Here is a 19,589-nt window from a genome sequence, read left to right as displayed (position 1 = left end):
CCCTCCTAACATACTCTAGCTTCCATCACCATCCAGTAAAAAAAGCAGTTCCTACGGGCGAATTCCTGAGACTCAAAAGGAATTGCTCTTCGATGGATTCGTTTAAAGAACAGGCCAAAGACCTGAAATTGAGACTAAAAAATAGAGGTTATTCTGGTAAAATAGTCAAAAAGGCTTATAATAGAGCCCTACGGACTGAGAGAGCAGAACTTCTGCAAGTGAAAACAAAAACTAAGGAAAATAATATTGTAAGATTCATTACCACTTACAATACTAACAGCCCCCAAATTCAGGAAATCCTAAACAAACACTGGCCCGTACTGTTAGAGGATGTAACACTGGAAAACTCATTACAGGAAAGAGCCTCTATATGTTATAGGAGAAGTCCAAACTTAAAAGATATCCTTACAAGAAGCCATTTTCAGATATCTGACTCAAGAATAAAACATAAAAATTGGGGCTGTTTCCCCTGTGGAAATTGTAATATGTGCAACAAAATGTTAAAAATGGATTCTTTTGAAGACCGTTTTGGCAAACATCACAGGGTGAATGGTTACATAAATTGCCGGACACAAGGTGTGATTTATTGCATTGAATGCCCATGCCACAAGAAATACATCGGAATGACATCTCAAATGGTAAAACAGAGACTACAACAACATTGTAGCACAATAAGAACTGCAGAAAATGCAATTAAGAAGGATAAAACATTATCCACAGTAGCCCATCATTTTTTAAAATATCATAATAGGGATCCAACAGCACTGAAATTTTGGGTGATAGAGAAAATCAATTTAGGGGTACGTAAAGGTGATCTGGAGCAAGCGCTTCTAAGACGAGAAAGCCACTGGATATTTAAATTAGATACCATTGCTCCAAAGGGAATGAACGAAAATATTTTGTATACTGCTTTTATCTAATTATAGTGATACACATGATCCTTTTTTACATATGTGTAAACTGTTTCTCCCCCAATGGGTTTTTATATAATTTATAAATCAGGTTCACCGGTTTTTAAACTCAGAATACTACTCAGTAGTTATTTTTATGGTTTGAAATAAATAAATAAATCTGTTTTTAATTGGTTAAATTAATATTAGGAACCTTAACCCATATTCATAATCAAGTATAATGGCTGAGAGAGTCCATCTTTTTACTCCCGCAGGAGTCCTCATGAGGAGTACACCAATGCGCTGTTTGACTCTAATGGGTGTACTAAGATGAAGTATACCGGTAATAAACTACTGAACTAATTTCGGCGCATGCGTGTTAAGCGTAATCTTGCGAGTCGCGAGATCACGGACGCAAATCACGCGAGAGGCAAGATCAGTGACGCGCATTGCGGAAGTCTATTTCTACACGCACACCGGGTATGCTCGCCATTCTCGCCTTGACAAAGCTATTCAGCGAAACGTACGTCGGCGTTTTTAGTGATCCTCTTGTGGTCAAATTGAATTTATGCCAAATCGATCTATAGGAAATATTTGGGCTGGGTTTTACAACGGAAGTGGGGGCAAGAGAGCTCGGGGTCTAATCCTTCTTTATTCTATACAACCTCTTACAATCTTCCTTCCTTTCTAAGGGACCGACGGTTTGTGGCTTTTTAGGGATACCTAGCCTCTTAATAACACTTAGGGCAAGTAAAATACCAAGGCCACAGCCCCGGTTACCCTGTCCTGCCTTATCTTTGTGGTGTCCCAGGCTTTAGAAAAAATCAGGCAGTTAGTTTATGGGACAACTCCACCATCTATTTTTTCTATTTTCTGTAATCTAAATTTATGGATTGTGACTTCAATTGCTAACCCACTACCTAAAGTTGGTCATTTTTCTATATATATTTTTAATTGATTTTTTTCTTTGGGGTCTAATATTCTAATTTATTGCACAGCACTTTACTTAAATCCATGAATTTTTCTAATTATGGATGAATTTATAGCAGCACTAGCACTTTATTAATTCTATTACAATTCTCTATGAATTGTTGTCAGTAAACAAGTGTAATAAAACACGTTGCAGTATTTCTGGCCAATTTTAGAATCATAACAATTGGTGGGGTTTCTTTTTCTTTTCTAAAATGCAACAGTAATCCATTAGCGTTAGAAAGGCTGAAAAGGCACAATCAGTTTGGCAAAACAGTCAGGTTTAAGAACTTCAAGTAACATTTACTGTAATTACAAAAGTATCAGTGAAAACTGATCAATGTGACCTATAGGTAACTTTTAATGAAAATTAAGATTTTGAGTTGTTTTTAAGTTTTCCTTAACTAGAACTGACATTACAATTAAAATAAAGCAATACTAACAATGAAATTTCCATCTAATGTAGAAGTTCCATCCTCGGTACCCATTCTTCTGGTGATGGCACGTCATTATGTTGAGATTGCTGTACTTTCGCAGCTGCAGCAGCATTGAAATACAACCCTAATTCTTTACTGAACACTGCTTATTATGAGCCATTGTCTTATCACAGAGAAAAAAAACATTAACTAAAAATGAAGATTTGCTACATATTTTGTGGATCGTTGTTATTCCTATTTCCTGAGTCAAATTATGTTTTGTGATGATGCGAGTAAAGCAAGAAGCTGAAGAAGTTTTTGTCATTTGCCTTCTGATATACAGTAGCTATGGGAAAGTGAAATGGAATGGAGCTGGGCACCACTCCAATACAATACAAGGTGCCTTGCTTGGGATACCGTTATTTTCCCAGCTGTAAAGTTGCAGTAAAATAGGACAAATTGAGAGCATCTCTTTATGTTTTTTGTTTTGCCTTTGTATAGTCAGTTGACCTCTTTGATAAAATACTCTCATTGGTATGTTCGCTAAAGGGCATGGAAACTCAAATATAAACATTTGCATAATACAAGAAACATCATTCTAAGCAGCTTTCCAATACATATTTATTAAACATTTTCAGTATAGGTATGGGATCCATTATCGGGAAACCAGTTATCCAGAATTACAGAGTGGCCGTCTCCCGTAGACTCTGTTTTATCTATATAATCCAAATTTTAAATAATAAAAAGGACATTGTACTTGATCCAAACTAAGATATCATTAATCCTTATTGGAAGCCAAACCAGCCTATTGGGTTTATTTAATGTTTAAAGGATCTTCTAGTATGAAGATCCAAATTACAGAAAGATTTGTTATCCGGAAGACCCCAGGTCCTAAACATTCTGGATAACAGGTCCCATACCTTTAATTCTAAAATTATTTGTAAAAACAATTGCTATAGAAAGCAGTATTTGCCTAATTCCTGGTTGCTACATTTTAAATAATGTTGCAAAGGTCTTGGTTGCCCAGCAAAGACAGGTTTGTTTATCAGCTGCCTTGTCTTACATTGTATCAACTGTCTCTGCCATCAGGGCAGAGAATAGAAAGGGACAGAAAAATACTGCTTTCAGTAGCAATACATATACAAAGAACTTAATAGCAATATAAAAATATTAGTGGATAAAAACTTGCTTACAATTACATTTGTAAAAATTATATATATTTTGAGTTGACATTCCCTTTAAGGAGCATTTTTAGCCAGCAAAACATTTTTGTAAGGAGTTCTAACAGTATTCACATTTTTTGTCTCCTTTGGTGGTTAAAGGAACAGTAAAATCAAAAAATAAAAGTGTTTTAAAGTAATAAAAATATAATGCAGTGTTGCCCTGCACTGGTACAACTGCTGTGTTTGCTTCAGAAACACTACTATTGTTTTTATAAATAAGTTGCTGTGTAGCAATGGGGGCAGCCATTCAAAGGAGAAAGGGCTCAGGTTACACAGCAGATGGCAAATAAGCTCTGTCTGTCTAATGGTGTTATCTTTTATCCATTAGTTAACCTGTGCTGTAAGCTGGCCACAGACGCAAAGATCCGATCGCACAAATCAACGTACGATCGGACTTCCCCATCTCCCAACCTGCTACTAACCATTCAGATCAAAGTCTTACCATTCAGATCAAATAAAGTACAAAAGAACAGATCAGCGATGTTCTGCCCCTGACAGCAATCGTACAAAAGTTATGTCCGACAAAGCTAGTGACAGTCTCCCACTGAAAATCGTACGATCGGCAATGCATGCAGAGATATTATCGGCAGCCGACAGAAATTTTCTAACTTGTCCGATCGACCAAACTCCGCCGGACGAAAAATTACGGGACTCTCCACACAAGGTGCGAAAATCTATCGAATCCTCGATTCGTACGATCGGATCTTTGCGTTTATGGCCAGCATTATAGCCATTATAAAATTTCCGCCATTGCTCCACAGCAGCTTGTTTATATGAACTATAGTAGTGTTTCTGAAGCAAACAGATCAGTTTTACCAGTGCAGGGCAACACTACATGATATTTTCATTACTTTAAAACACTTACATTTTTTTGGTGTTACTGTTCCTTTAACTGGCACATACAAGGTTATTTAGTAAGCTGACTTATACAGACTGCCTTGCATTTGAACCAACAGGCACTTACACTGTGCTGTGCATCCCAGAACTGGAAGACTTCCCTCATTGTAAAATACCTTTTATAGATTCACCTATATGTATAATAGACAGATATAAAATAAAAACATATGATGATAGTTTATTTATCAAAATATATTTAATAAAATACAGGTATGGGACCTGTTAATCTAGGAGGCTCAGGACCTGGGGGTTTCTGAATAAGGGGGTTTCGGTAGTTTCCATACAACAAAAAAAAAATATTGTTTTGTCTCCAATAAGGATTTATTATGTCATAGTTGGGATCAAGTACTGTTTTAATATTACAGAGAAAAAAGAATTCATTTTTAAAAACTTGAATGACTTGACTTAAGATGGAGCCTGTGGGAGATACTCTTCCTGTAATTCGGAGCTTTCTGGGTAATGGCTTTCCAGTCAGCAGATCCCATACCTGTATTAAGCTCCCCACAGACGCGACGATTCTTCGTGCTGAACGACCGATTTTAGGGAAGCCCGACTGATCCTTCGAAATTATCGTGCGGTTAACGATTGTACATCTTACGATTTTTCGGCCGACATCTGTCAGGAAATTGATCAGTTAGGTCTTTGTCGGTCCCAGTACAATCTATCTATGTTTGCAGGGCCAAGCAGGCAGCTACTCTTTGTTTTCCTGGCAAATTGGTCTTTTTAGTTGATGGTCAATTCGTACGATCGTTCTGAGAAGATCGTGGTCTCACGATCAGGATCTGATCTTTTAAAAATCTCAACATCTATGGCCAGCTTATCTTCCCTCCAACATGCCCACCTTGGGTGTCGGCGATATTGTGGTAATGCAATCATTTGGCCCTAAAAAAGCTAGAGTGAGAACTGCATCAATGCGGTCCTTGATCCAACAGAAAAATCAAGCCTCTCCGATCGAGATCATGCCGGTTTTGGGCCAGGTTTGGATCAGGGAGGCCTGTCAGAGGCCCCATAAATGTGCAGATAAGATGCAGAATCGGTCAGGACCTGAAACTGCATCTTAAATCTGCCTGTGTATGGCCACCTTAATCCCCACATAGGGGCTCATGTTTGGCCTGTGTATTTCAGCAGCCTGATTTCAGCCCCAGTGTGGCACTAACCTTTGGGTGCAGCTTTGAACATACATACGTTTTAAAGAAGAACTGAACTCTCTGAATGAAAACTTAACCAGCAGATCATGTATCTCCTAATACGTGGCCTATTAAATAATCTTATCAAATTGCCATCACATATCAGTACAAATTGTCCCTTAACATGTATTCACTTGAGTCACCATTTTATGATGTCTAAGAGTCAGTCACTGAACTCGTGATGGGGAAAAAATACAGGTTCTAACAGAAAGACGTGTGGAAGGAAAAGAAAGTTGTGTCTCCTCATTGGTTGATGTAACCTAGCATGTATGAGTGCCCTTGGTTTGTGTGTAGGTACATGCTATTAGCAAAATTAGTTTTTCCTGTAAAATCTTTATTTATTTAAGGGTCAGGGCACACGCTACTATATTGGGAGATTAGTAGCCCGGCGACAAATCGCTTCTTCTTCAGGCGAAACCTCCACGAACTGCCTTCCCGCCGGCTAGAATGTAAATTGCCGACAGGATGGCAGTCAGATCGCTTTGACTTTCCGAAGTCAACCAAAGTTTCCTTGTGAGGCAACTTCGTGCGACAAACGAAGCGCTCCGAGTGCCATCCCTCAGATGATTTACATTCTAGCGGGCGGGAAGGCAGTTCAGGGAGAATAGTCACCTGAAGACGAAGCGATTTGTTGCTGGGCGACTAATCTCCCAAAATAGCAGCGTGTGCCCGACCCTAAAAGTGTTTTATGTGATATGATTTGATAGAGACCTGCAATGCTTAGAGGTATAGTTTCCCTTTTACAGAAGCAGCAGCAGTTCTGTGTTTTTATGCCTCATGTGCCCATGTGTCAGCTGAACTTAAGGCTCCCAGCATCCCCTTCTAGAATGTTGAAAGCTATTTCTATATTGCTGTAACCTAAACAGTGGATTATTTGTAGCTGCAGATAAGAATCTTCATGTTTACACTGTAGACCTTCTGGGCTGGAGTGTTATTTCAGTCAGGAGACTCCGCCCATTCCCTGGGTGTGTATGACAGATTGCAGCTGTCCCCCCATCTTCCTGTACAGGTTGTCTGTGAGTGGCAAGCAGATGGACACGGGATAAGCTGCTCTAACAAGATTTGCTCTTGTTGCTTATCTCTGCCTACAAATCCTTTTACCATAGTGCCTGGGTTTTCCCTTTATAAAAAGGAATAAATTCCTTAACTGGTTTTTAATCACCCAGGTTTTTTAGCATCTTAAAAAAATGATGTTGGTCTGTGATTTTGCAGCTAATAAAAACCCAGTGTCCCACTTCAGTATGATTTTTTAAGCCATGTTAAAAGCCTTAATAATTACTGATTAAATGTAACTAATGTTACTACAAAGGTTAACTTTAAGCAGCTTTTATTTTTTGCTTTCTTCTGGCTCTTTCCAGCTTCCAAATAGACAACAAATCTCCCCATCAGCCACTTCCCTTATGGCTACAAATTAATTGCTATTGCTACTTTTTATAACAAGTATGGAATCTGTTATCAGGAAACCTGTTATCCAGAAAGCTCGGAATTACGGGAAGGCCATCTCCCATAGACTCCATTTTATCCAAATAATCCAAATTTTTAAAAATGATTTCCTTTTTCTCTGTAATAATAAAACAGTACATTGTACTTGATCCCAACTAAGATATAATTAATCCTTATTGGAAGCAAAACCAGCCTATTGGGTTTATTTAATGTTTACATGATTTTCTGGTAGACACAAGGTATGAAGATAAAAAAAAGCATTCTGGATAACAGGTCCTATATCTGTACTCATATTTCTATTTAGGTCCTCCTTTATTCATAGTCCAGTTTCTTATTCAAATAAATGCATGGTTTCTAGGAAACTGGACCCTAGCAACCAGATTGCAGAAAGTGCAAACACAAAAACCATTAATAATAAAAAAATAAAAACCAATTGTAAATTGTCTCATACTAAAAGTTAACTAATTAAAAAATGTTATGCATTATTTTGTTTTCTGAGCCCTTTTCCATAGAGCATTTCTATTTAACTTGACCAACTCCTTTGCAATATGGGTCCTAATAGACTTTCCCAACTCTGCATGTAAAGCGATTAGTTCAGATATGATTACTTAAAATATGTTAGCAGCTTTTCTTACATTTACTTATTTCCCTATTCAGGTTCAATTCAATATTCTCGGATTATATATTTTCCTGCATTCTGACGGCTGTCAAACAGGTTGTTCTTCCTAGGTTAAATGGAATATTTATCAACTCTTGTGCTTTTAACAGCCAATACATATATGAGCCATTGCTTCCTGTTGTTTCACTATGAAAGGAAAACCATAGAAGACTAATATTGGTTACAAAAGCTGTGATTGCTCATTATAACATCTGTTTCCATTTTAAATCTCCTACAGTATCCACCCTTTAATTTTCCTATATCCTTATTTTCCACTGCTAGTGATCCCTTCCTTCCCCCTGCACTGGTTTCACTACAGTTTTGGTACATTTTATTGCTGAATATGCTTTTTGTGTCATGGGTGGGGGCTGAATCCCTTCACCGAACTGCAGATTAAGCACATTTATCACTATGTCCTTATCTCACCTCTACTTACATAATTATATTTACACCAAGGGTGCCCTACTGCCCTTACACAATGAAGATTTGTTAAATACCCTAAATTAGATGCTGCTCTGTGGTTAATTATAACCATCAACAAATCAGATCTATGCTTTCAGACAAATAACCAGAAAATGCGTATTGGTTGCTATAGCTTACTAGATCTGCTGTAAACATTGCCACTATATGTGCCTAGGCGTAGTGCAGTTGAAAGCAGAGTCAGACCCAGAGAATAGAAATGGCAAACACTGTTTTCAGCAGCAATTACATTACAATAACTTTGAAACCATTGAAAATGTGGAATTAATGTATATCGGAAAGTTGCTAAGAAATTGAAATTTTGTGCGGCGGGTCCCTTTTAAAGCTTTAGGGAAAGCAATACATGTGACCAAAGCTCCACTAGCTTTGTATATGCAAAACGATATTCATGGCATTAAGTCGCAATTTGATTTAAAATAGTTCAAGCTTGAGGGATACTGTCATGGGTAAAAAAAAAATTTTCAAAATGAATCAGTTAATAGTGCTGCTCCAGCAGAATTCTGCACTGAAATCCATTTCTCAAAAGAGCAAACAGATTTTTTTTATATTCAATTTTGAAATCTGACATGGGGCTAGACATATTGTCAATTTCCCATCTGCCCCAAGTCATGTGCTGTAATAAACTTCAATCACTCTTTACTGCTGTACTGCAAGTTGGAGTGATATCACCCCCTCCCTTTCCCCCCCAGCAGCCAAACAAAAGAACAATAGGAAGGTAACCAGATAGCAGCCTGGTAGATCTAAAAACAACACTCAATAGTAAAAACCCATGTCTCACTGAGACACATTCAGTTACATTGAGAAGGAAAAACAACAGCCTGCCAGAAAGCATTTCTCTCCTAAAGTGCAGGCACAAGTCACATGACCAGGGGCAGCTGGGAAATTGGCAAAATGTCTAGCCCCATGTCAGATTTCAAAATTGAATATAAAAAATTCTGTTTGCTCTTTTGAGAAATGGATTTCAGTGCAGAAGTCTGCTGGAGTAGCACTATTAAATGATGCGTTTTGAAAAAAACATGTTTTCTAAAAAAAAAAAAAAACCCTACCCTACGTAGGCCCCCCTCCCTTCCAGCCTAGCTGCCCCACTGGGCAATGGCCCTAACTTTTTACTTACCCCTCTGTGCATATTCAGGGATCGCAGTTCACCGCAGTCATCTTCTGGTTTTTGTGTCTTCTTCCTGTGCTTTGGGAATTTCTGTCCATTTCGGCGCATGTGCGGTTGTTGCAAACAGGTAAATTGCTCCAACTGCGCATGCGCCACTTCGCCGATCTCAGTCTCACCAGCTTACCGGAGACCAGGGAGATGGCTGCCGTGAACTGCGATGCCTGAATCTGCGCCGAGGGTTAAGTAAAAAGTTAGAGGCATTTGCCCAGGGGGTAGCTAGGCTGGGGGGGAGGAGGGAGGGGGGGTCTACGTAGGGTAGGGGGGTAGGGTTTTTTTAGTTACGGGTTGAATTCTCCTTTAAGAACCCAATAAATCACCTGCTTAAAGGCATGATCAGGGCTAGTACTCAGTAACGTAACTAAGCCCGTCCGGGCCCGGCGCAGGATGTGAACCCGCCCCCCCTCTAGACACACAATTTTATTACCTTGCGCGCTGCGCCTATGATTTTCGGTGGGCCCCAGGGGGAACGGACCCTGGTGCAATCGCACCCCCTGCTTCCCCGGTAGTTACGCTGCTGCTAGTATTAAATTTTAGGGTAAAGCAGATGTCCTGTTTTGATTACCATTGACAGCTCATGGGCCAGGATTCAAGATATCCAATGCTTTGCTATAGAACTGTTTGGGTAGGCCATTGGAGGGGTCAGGTTGGCAGCTTTTATTGGACCCTGTATGGACACTTTGAGACAGGAATAGATTTGAAAAGTAAATAGAAATATGGGAAATATTTTGTTTATTGACAAATTATTGTGCACAATAGCACCTTTGTGTATTCTGCCTTTGGGCATTTCTGTTGTACAGTGGCAGTTAGTTTGATGCAAGAATTTTCATTAATGTGCCCTCGCTCATCACGTGAGTGTCTAGGAATGCAGCATAGACACCCACACTGAATTACACTAAAACAACTTTTATATTACCTGCGGGGGAAATCATAAAGCTGACAACTTCTGGCATGTGCCCTGCCCGATACTCACCAGTGTACATTGTATTTTTCAAGGCTGCATTGCAGAAGCAACTGCACTAACCCAGATGCTTGTACCTAGATGCTTGGTATAGCCATACAAATATACATCAAAAACCCATCTGTGCATTTGCATTTATCCATATGAATGGAAGTGGCTCTCCCGGCATGCTGTTAAAGGGATTCTTCAACCAAAAACATAAGGAGAAATAAATGTAATTTCCAATTTTTCATTGATATACATTAATTAATAAATTCCATTGATTTAAAAAATATTTGTAAATGTTAGTGCATTTGAAAGCAGTATTTGTTTTCTGACTCTTGAAACAATGTAGCAGAAGTTAGTTTTCCTCAAAATCTTTTAATCCGTGTTTTTCTGCTACTTTATGTCAGGCATCAGAACCAGTAGTGCAGAAATTTAAACAAACAGATTTTTTTTTTAAAGCAATTACAATTAACATTAAAACGACTAAATATTTCAGTTAAAGTATTTGGGAAAGTTGCTTAAAATTATATTTGCAAAAAAAAAAAAAGTAATCCTTCTTCTACCATCTACCAAACTCAGACTTATCCATCAGACTGCCAGGTGGAAAAGTGTGAATTGAACACACTTTTCAACTGCTCCAGAATCCAATTGAGTGACATATACACCAGCTGACACTTGGCATTGTGTAGGTTGAAGTTAGGCTCAAGTGTGGCTGCTCAGCCTCGGAACCCCTTGTTATTATAAATAGTTCTTGTGTTGATGTTGCCTTTGGAAACAGCTTGGGACTCAGCAACAAGTATTCCAGCTAAGTAGAAGTGGTTATTACACATTTCAGCATTCAGCAAGTATGAGTACCATGATAAGGACATTTTAAGTCCTAAGACTAGGGCTGAAATTAGCCTGCTGAAATTCACAGGCCGATTTCAGCCCTTGCCATGAGCAGTATCCTCCTTCTTCTTTCGCGTCCTTCTTCTTTGTGTCGGCTATGAGGCAAACACAGTTGGTGAGTTTCGTAGAGGAAGCGTGAGACCTTGCATTAAGCTCTGAAATCCACCAAATATGTTGTATCAGAGCTGATATAGTGGTTTCCGGACGCAAAGGAAGAATGAGCATCAGGGTCGGACTAGAGCCTTTGGGGCCCACCGGGGCTGCAAAATTAAGGGCCCTACTGGCAGTCTCCGGGGCTCCCTCCCGACCTTCAAACTCCATGCATGTGCAAATGACAAGAGCATCGTCAAGCATCTGAATGACACATCCACAAGTGAAAGATGCACGGCACAACAGCTTCTCTTTATGGGTCAGCCCGGGAGGAGGTCTGGGCCACTGGGGGCCCACCAGATTTTTTCCCGGTGTCCTGCCTGCTCAGTCCGACCATAAGGATGATACTGACAGCCTTAAATTGGCTTGTAGGTCTCAGTAGGCTGATTTTGGCTTCATGTTGACCTAGCCTTAAAGCGATACTGACATCAGAAAGTAACCTTTTTATTATCATAACATTGTCTTTGAATGCTATTTATAATTTTGCGATAAAAGTATTTGCCAGGTGCTTTTACATTACCTTTCTTACTACCTTATTCCTCTATGAGGGGGCAGCCATATTTGTGCAGCAGTAGTCCGTTAGCATTAGAAACTCTAATGAGGTTAAGAAGGGTCAGGTTGGCCGAACAGTCAGGTTTAGGAACTTCAAGTAGCATTTTCTTACAAAGGCAGAACTATCCGTGAAAAACGATCAACATGACCTATAGGTAACTTTTGTGGTTACAAAGAAAATTTTTAGTGTCAGTATCACTTTAAGCTTTTACCCAAGACTCCTGTTCTGTCCAGAACAGAATCTGATATTTCCTAGATATAATTTCCTAACTGTGAAGAAGTGACAACATCAGAAAAAATGTGGTTTGAGAAATCCTGAATCGCTGAAAGCCAGCCAGTGAGCTCATCTCAGGGCACATTAGGAGAAATTCCGACTGCTAAAGTGCAGGAAATCACAGATACCTCCTGGAAAGCAACAGTCTGTCTGCCCCTTCCTATTATATAGTGAATAAAGTACCCCCTCTTGTAAAATATAAGGATATTATAAGTTACCTCGGAGTTTCATGACCATATAAAAACACGAGGCCGAAGGCCGAGTGTTTTTATACAGGTCATGGAACTCCGAGGTAACTTCTAATATCCTCATATTTTGCAACTGGGGGTACTTTATTTATTATAATACACAAATTTTAATGAGTCATGTGACAGAAATTACATCAGAACTCACCGTTTATAACTGATGACATCAGAAATCACCGTTTATAAGGATATCATTTACAGGATATTCATGGCTTTTGTGTATTATAAGATGTTACACCATTTGTTGTGTAGAGCTTTTTAGTGAAAAAAATGTTGCTTTTTATGTGTTCACTGGTGTCTTCAAAGGGAATAATGGTTTGCTTTGCTTTTATCTTGCCTTGCTTATGTTCCCATAAGGTTGACTGTGGGGCCAAAATGGAACCTATTAGCACCTAGGGCAGAATTTAGAAAGTTGGTTTAGATTGGGAGTGCTTAGTGTAACGTATCTGAGATAAACCAAATTGTGGATTCTGTTATTCTGTAATTATGTTTATATGAACCTTGAATTCTGGTTTGCATGCAACAATTTAAAAAAGTTAATATAAGAATTAGAGTTAAGGATAGTAAGTGGAGAAAATCCCTTGCAGGCACCCCTTCTTGCATTATGTACGGCTCAATGAACCATTGAAGTTTAGCTCCACCAGTTCACAAAGCAAGTCATTGAAATGCATCATGTCCTTGTGGTTGTAAGAGAGTTAACGTTGTCGGTTTTTTTTTTAGGCCTGTAATGGGCTGATTCTGTTATTTCCATTTGTGATGTGAATATTCTGAATTCCAGAGAGAATTGTGTCCAGATGTGAAGACGGCTATTCTTGCACACAAAAGTCTCAAAACTTACTATGCATATGTTTGAGTATGTAGATGTTTTACTGTGTAAAACTCCCTGGCAGAAGGAAGCCATCGCCTTTTTAAAAATGACCAACATGATTTAACCACTGTTAGGCTATGATGGACAGCATTTGACATATCAGGAGTCTTACATGTGGCCTCTACTATAGGGCCAGACAGAGTAATATAACTGCTTTTAATAAGGAAGCAACCAGCATGTTGGTGTGATGGTTATCATTACTTCCTTGTAGCACCAAACTCCTTAGTTCAATTCCAGCCAGCACATTATTTCCCAGTATAGTTTTTTGTTTTTCTCATGGGTTTTCTCTGTGTATTCTGGTCTTACCCCAAACATACAAGCAGGTTAAGTGGCTCATATATATAAGGGACTATAGTGCATGTGATAGGGACCATAGATTATAACCTTCACTGGGGCAGGTCCACTATAATGATATAAATGGTGTATAATCTCTATAAAGCACTGTAGAATATGTCCGTGCAGTATAAATCAATAATCATTTGCTATTGTGCAACAAGCATGGGGCCACAGCTCAGCTTAGAATACTTGTGTCTCATAGGTTTTTGGTTGATGGGTGAGCTGGAAGCAGTGGATTGATGGTTGAAACCTTTTACTAGACAGAAAGCATTTGCTGTGTTACAAAGGCATGGGGCAGATCGATGAGGTGGAGGTGTTTGTCTATAGTAGTAAAGCCCGAGATGCATTTGAATTCAGCAAGATTAGTCATGGGCAAATTTATTCGCCAGGCGCAAATTTGCGGAAAATTTCTGTGTCTTTGCCACTGCCGAATAAGTTTGGGAATTTGCTGCGAATTTTTGCCGGCGTCATTTATTTTTTTTTGACGCAGGCGACAATTAAAGGCGCCCATTGACTTTAATGTGCATCGGAATTCTCGCTTCACAAATTTTTCATCGTTTCTGCGAATCGAAACGGGAGAAATTCACCCATTACTAGGCAAGATACCTTTTCTTGCTGTTGCATTAAAGCATTACATTTACCTTTTCTTGCTATATTATAGGCGTTTCCATAACTAATGACAAAGAGGATTTTCTATAACTTAGATCTTCATACCAAGTCTGCTAAAAATCATTTAAAGTGGTGGTTTACCTTTAAGTTAACTTTTAGTATGTTATCGAATGGCTAATTCTAAGCAACTTTTTAACTGGCCTTCATTTTTTATTTTTATAATTATTTGCCACCTTCTGATTCTTTCCAGCTTTCAAATGGGGGTCACTGGCCCCCATCTAAAAAACAAATGCACTGAAAGGCTACAAATGTATTATTATCGCTACTTTTTATTACTAATCTTTCCATTCAGGCCCTCTCCTATTCATATTCCAGTCTCTAATTCAAATCAATGCATGGTTGGTAGGGTAATTTGGACCATAGCAACCATATTGTTGGAATTGCAATCTGGAGGGCTGCTGAATAAAAAGCTAAAAATAATAATAAAAATTAAAACCAATTGCAAATATTCTTAGAATATCCCTCTCTACATCATACAAAAAATTAAATTAAAGGTGAACAACCCCTTTAAACATTAAATAAACCCAATAGGATTGTTCTGCTTCTAGTGAGGAATAATTGTATCTTAGCTGTGATCAAGTACAGGGTATCCCATAGAAATGAATGGAGAGTGGCTGTATTCACTCTAGCAGGCTGTGGTGAACTTCACTCTTTGATAAATATACCCCTATGAGTGTTAAGCTGTTTTTGAGGAAGGGTCTGTTGCTGCAAAATGCATTAAGCAGATGGCTCCTAGTATTGGTGATTCAATGTTTTTAGTATAAATATAATAAAGATGGACGTTTTAAATGAGGGTGAATTCTCCTGTTGGTATGCCATGTCTTTGTGAAGGGTGGCCAAGTCAGTAGCCAGTTGGCCCATATATTGAAGCAAAAGTATTATGTTATATGTTCACCTTGCAATAAAACTTTTAGCTGAAGTAAACAGTTTTAGTTTACAGACTGGGGCTATTACACTAACACACTATGGTTTGTTTGACTTTTATTAGTAATTAATACAGATAATTACTACATGGCAGTACAGAAACCAGTGCAACTATCATCTGAATAATAATCTGCCCTGTAGCATCCGTTTATATATTACAGGTAAACCTAATTTTCTGTTTGTTAATTTGTGACAACTAAGCTTAGCTTCTCAACAGCTGCTCAGAGCCCACTGAGCATGTGAGTGTCACAGACACTTTCCAAGATGGTGACCCCCTGTGACAGGTTTATAATCCTGGATCATTGCGGCTATTGACAAGCTGAAACTTTAGGCTAGAGCAATACGTTCAGTATATAAAATATTTTTAGCCATATTCATTTTTATGGTTTAGTTCTCCTTTAAGAACAAACCTACAGACCCTAACTCGTACGTAACCCGGAGACCGCCTGTATTTTAAATTATTGGTAAGATGAGAATGTGCCCATTTTCAGTTTGCACTTTTTTTAAACTTGAATTTGTATGTGCTTTTAGCCCAAGACCACAGGACAAGCCCTGCTGAGACAGCTGTTCACTCATCTGAATGTGGTGGAGACAGACTACTTTGGCATTGAGTTTGAGTCTACGCAGTCACAGTGGGTAGGTACAAACATACTGGTTTCTGAGCTTTCTTCTAACCCTGTCCTGCTCTTTCTATTAAATTAATAAAGTTATTGGGAAGAGCTTTTAATATGAAGCATAACAAAAGTGGTGTAAAGGTGATACCTTTATTGGCTTGAGAAAGCTTGCTGTGATTATCATCTTAGTTAGCCAATAAAGGTATCACCTTTACACCACTTTTGTTATGCTCCATATCAAAAGATCTTCCCTATAACTTTCTCAACGGGCTAACACGGTGTAAAAACCGTTTATTAAATTAATATAAATCACTTCCACGTAATATTAGCAGCTCAAAAGTCTTATCTATTTTTCATACAAATGTACATGTAGAGGAATGTTACCATCTCGTGAGCAATTTATGACCTAGAGCAGTTAAAATATAACCTGGCTATAGCATGTTATTAAATTGTGACTTGATCTGTGTGCACAAAACAACCCTTTTCTCTATATTTGTATTTTTATAAATGCATTGGCAGAAGATTCCTTAACAGATAAAACATTGCATTTTATATGGCCAGTAGTGATGCTGTATCATTGAAGTCCTTTACAGAGGTTGTTCACCTTCCAAGCACTTTTTTCCTGTTTAGTTGTTTTCAGATTGCTCACTGGAAATATAGACTTTTTTTCTTGTTTTGGTGTTTTACTTTTGACCTTTTTCCAAAATGGAAGTTTAAAGTTGAATGTTCCCGTCGCTGGTGTTTCAGTCTGGAAGCTCAGTAATTCAGCTGCAGATTCTGAACTGTTACAATTTGCAACATTAGTTGATACATTTCTCAGCAGCGTCTGTGGAGTATTAGCAACTATTATATCAACAGCTGCCTTTAATGATTCTGCTCAGGGGGCCAAAAGTAAAGAAATGTAACAAGTAATGTACCCGTATATATATATATATATATATATATATATATATATATATATATATAACTTTTCAAAATGGACCAGCACTCCAGTTTGTTCAATCAAACGTGAATATTTATTTAAATAGTCACTCTCGTGTCCAACGTTTCGGCCCACATCTGGGCCTTTATCCTTGATAAAGGCCCAGATGTGGGCCGAAACGTTGGACACGAGAGTGACTATTTAAATAAATATTCACGTTTGATTGAACAAACTGGAGTGCTGGTCCATTTTGAAAAGTTGCATAATACCGTTTGACCGAGCACCCACTACGAATTGAGAGGGTTAAAGTGCAGGTACTTTCTGAACTTATATATATATATATATATATATATATATACACACACACATACGTTTTTAAATCTGGCCCTGACTGTCACAAATAGAAAATAGGACGTAATTGAAAAAACTTCTTTATTTCCGGTGAACTATCTGACATCAATTGAGTTGAAAAAGTTTTCGAAGGTGAAGAACCCCTTTAAAGGAAGCAATGTCTTATTTCTAGGTAACTGTACTTAATTATACAGTAGAACCCCCATTTTACATCCCCTGATTTTAAGTTTTCCCTCATTTTACATTGTTGTTTTATGGTCCCACCTATATATTATGCATAATACATTTCCCTGGATTTTACATCATTTTTTTCTGGTCCCCTGAAAAATGTAAAATGGGGGTTCTATTGTAATTTATTACAAAAACCCATTTCTAACTCTGCTAATGCACATGAAGTATATGTCAATACAGAGATTGCATTTGTGCTTATCTGGCTGTATAAATTATGTAATATTAAATAGGATTTCTTATGTTACTTATATTTATCTATTTCTATCAAAATAAAATCCAGGCACATCTGGCATTAAGCCTTCAGTCTAGTTACATCTGACTATAGGACAAGCCTTTCTCACAGTCAGTATAAAGGCCATACACAGAGCAATATGGTTTGGTGGTTTGACCAATTAGTATAGTATTTGGTTCCCTAACCATCACTGTGTCGGGGCTCCCATAGGCACTTTCAGCAAGTTGTCTTACCATTACTTCTGGTCTGTCAATATATTGGCTATACAATTTCATAGTTGTAGTTTGGTTCAATAACCAAGAAAGGGGCAATTTCCCTAAGCGGCGCAAATTCCCTAGCAACTGCTTCCCCCACTTCACCAGGACAACGCTAATTTCCTAAAATTCAAAGTTACGTCCAGGGCGACTAACCCTGATGAAGTTGCACTACCGTTACTTCGGCAAGCAAAGTGAAGTTGCGCTAACGTTGGCTAATTTGCATGCTGCGGGAAGTGAAAGTTGAATGGACTTATATGTTGCAGCAAATACATTACATTACACAAGCCCAGGGAATCTAATAAAATAAAATAAAGTTGTTATAATGCCCTACACATGAGCCCAGTGTATAGATTAGGTTCCATATGTTAGGAAATGTAGGGGGGAACCCGGTTACCCAAAAAAATGTTCCGGTCTTTTGCAGGCTATCACCCTGAAAAAGTAAGACGCCAGTGTTTTTTGGGACGTAGAACATTTTTCAATAAAAAATTGAGGAAGTCCTATGCACTCCATTGCACTTCGCCTGGTCTGAGCTGACGAAGGCAAGTCTGGCGCAAGAGGTAACGTCCAGTAAAATCCATATCTTACTGAATTTACTAAGTTACGTCCGTTTGCCGAAAATTTGCCTGGTGTTAGAGTGCAAAGCAATGGTAGCATCAATCTCCTTCGCTAGCGAAGTGATGCCCGCGCCCGTTAGGGAATCGGCATAGTTAAGAAATGACATCATGCTGGCGAATTTTTGATAGCGTTAGTCACTTCGCCCTTTAGGGAATCTGCCCCAGAGAATTTAGAGACAATCATAAGCATTTTCCACCTTCACAAATTATGTCCCTTTGGACCGTGCAGTACAGCTTTTCAGTTGTAGCATTTTTAACTTGGTTAATAATCCATTTTGTTGGATTTTGACATGTCTGCTCCGCTGAATTGCTCTGTGAAATAGTGCTTCACGAGGAATGCTGAGATAAGTGCAGAGCAGGAAAAGTAGTTCTTAGAAAGGTCCCGTGTAAGCTTCCAGTGCAAACTCAGCAGATTTGGGAAAACCGCTCAAGGCCTGATGGAAAAGTAAAGAAAAAATGTGTGTAACAGTGCAGTTATTGTTCAGTGTGTTCTGTAGGTGCCTCGGTAAAAGATAAAAAAAAGAGCTTATTACTGAGAAGGGTGTGTCGGCTTGCAGTTATGTTGGAACAGATTGGAAAATAAACACACCCAGGTTTTTGTTATGAAGATGATTAAAATTGGCAGTCATATATAATATTTTATTATTGCAGCATCAACCAAAACAGTTTATTGTATTTTATTCCTTGATTCTTGTTTATTTTAATGTATTTAAATGAACTTTTAATGTTATAAAGTCAAAATATTTATATCATTTTATTAATATTACATTTGTATCTTCATCCAGCACCTACAAATAAACTCTTGGCAAAAAAGATACATTAGATAGCTTTAAGAAGGGGTTGGAGGGCTTTTTAGCAAGCGAGGGAATACAGGGTTATGGAAGATAGCTCATAGTACAAGTTGATCCAGGGACTGGTCTGATTTGAAGGCCATTTAAAGTCAGGAAGGAATTTTTCCCCATTTGAGGTAAATTGGAGAGGCTTCAAATGGAGCTTTTGCCTTCCTCTGGATCAACTAGCAGTTAGGAAGGTTAAAATAGAGTTGAACTTGATGGGTGTGTGTCATTTTTCAACCTAACTTACTATGTAAATATCCTGTCGCCCCATTTTATTATGGGATTTTCATTCTGTAATTCTAGAGAGAGCCATGAATGTCATTTAGTTTATCTCCTTGTGTACGACGTAAAACCA

The 19,589-nt window shown here is 38.4% G+C and overlaps 1 protein-coding gene across 1 annotated transcript in view; it reads left to right on the top strand.

Annotated features, from left to right (window-relative positions):
- The window catches only part of farp2.L (FERM, ARH/RhoGEF and pleckstrin domain protein 2 L homeolog), a 76,994-nt gene that overhangs the window by 14,879 nt on the left and 42,526 nt on the right, over positions 1-19,589 (top strand). The window contains exon 3 of the mRNA XM_041563795.1: positions 15,709-15,813. Coding sequence (XP_041419729.1) covers positions 15,709-15,813 — 105 coding nt within the window. The remainder of the gene's footprint in view (positions 1-15,708; positions 15,814-19,589) is intronic.

This window comes from Xenopus laevis, chromosome 5L (genome assembly GCF_017654675.1).
Source record: "Xenopus laevis strain J_2021 chromosome 5L, Xenopus_laevis_v10.1, whole genome shotgun sequence".
NCBI classification, from domain to species: Eukaryota; Metazoa; Chordata; class Amphibia; order Anura; family Pipidae; genus Xenopus; species Xenopus laevis.
This window is presented reverse-complemented; position numbering and strand designations above follow the sequence as displayed.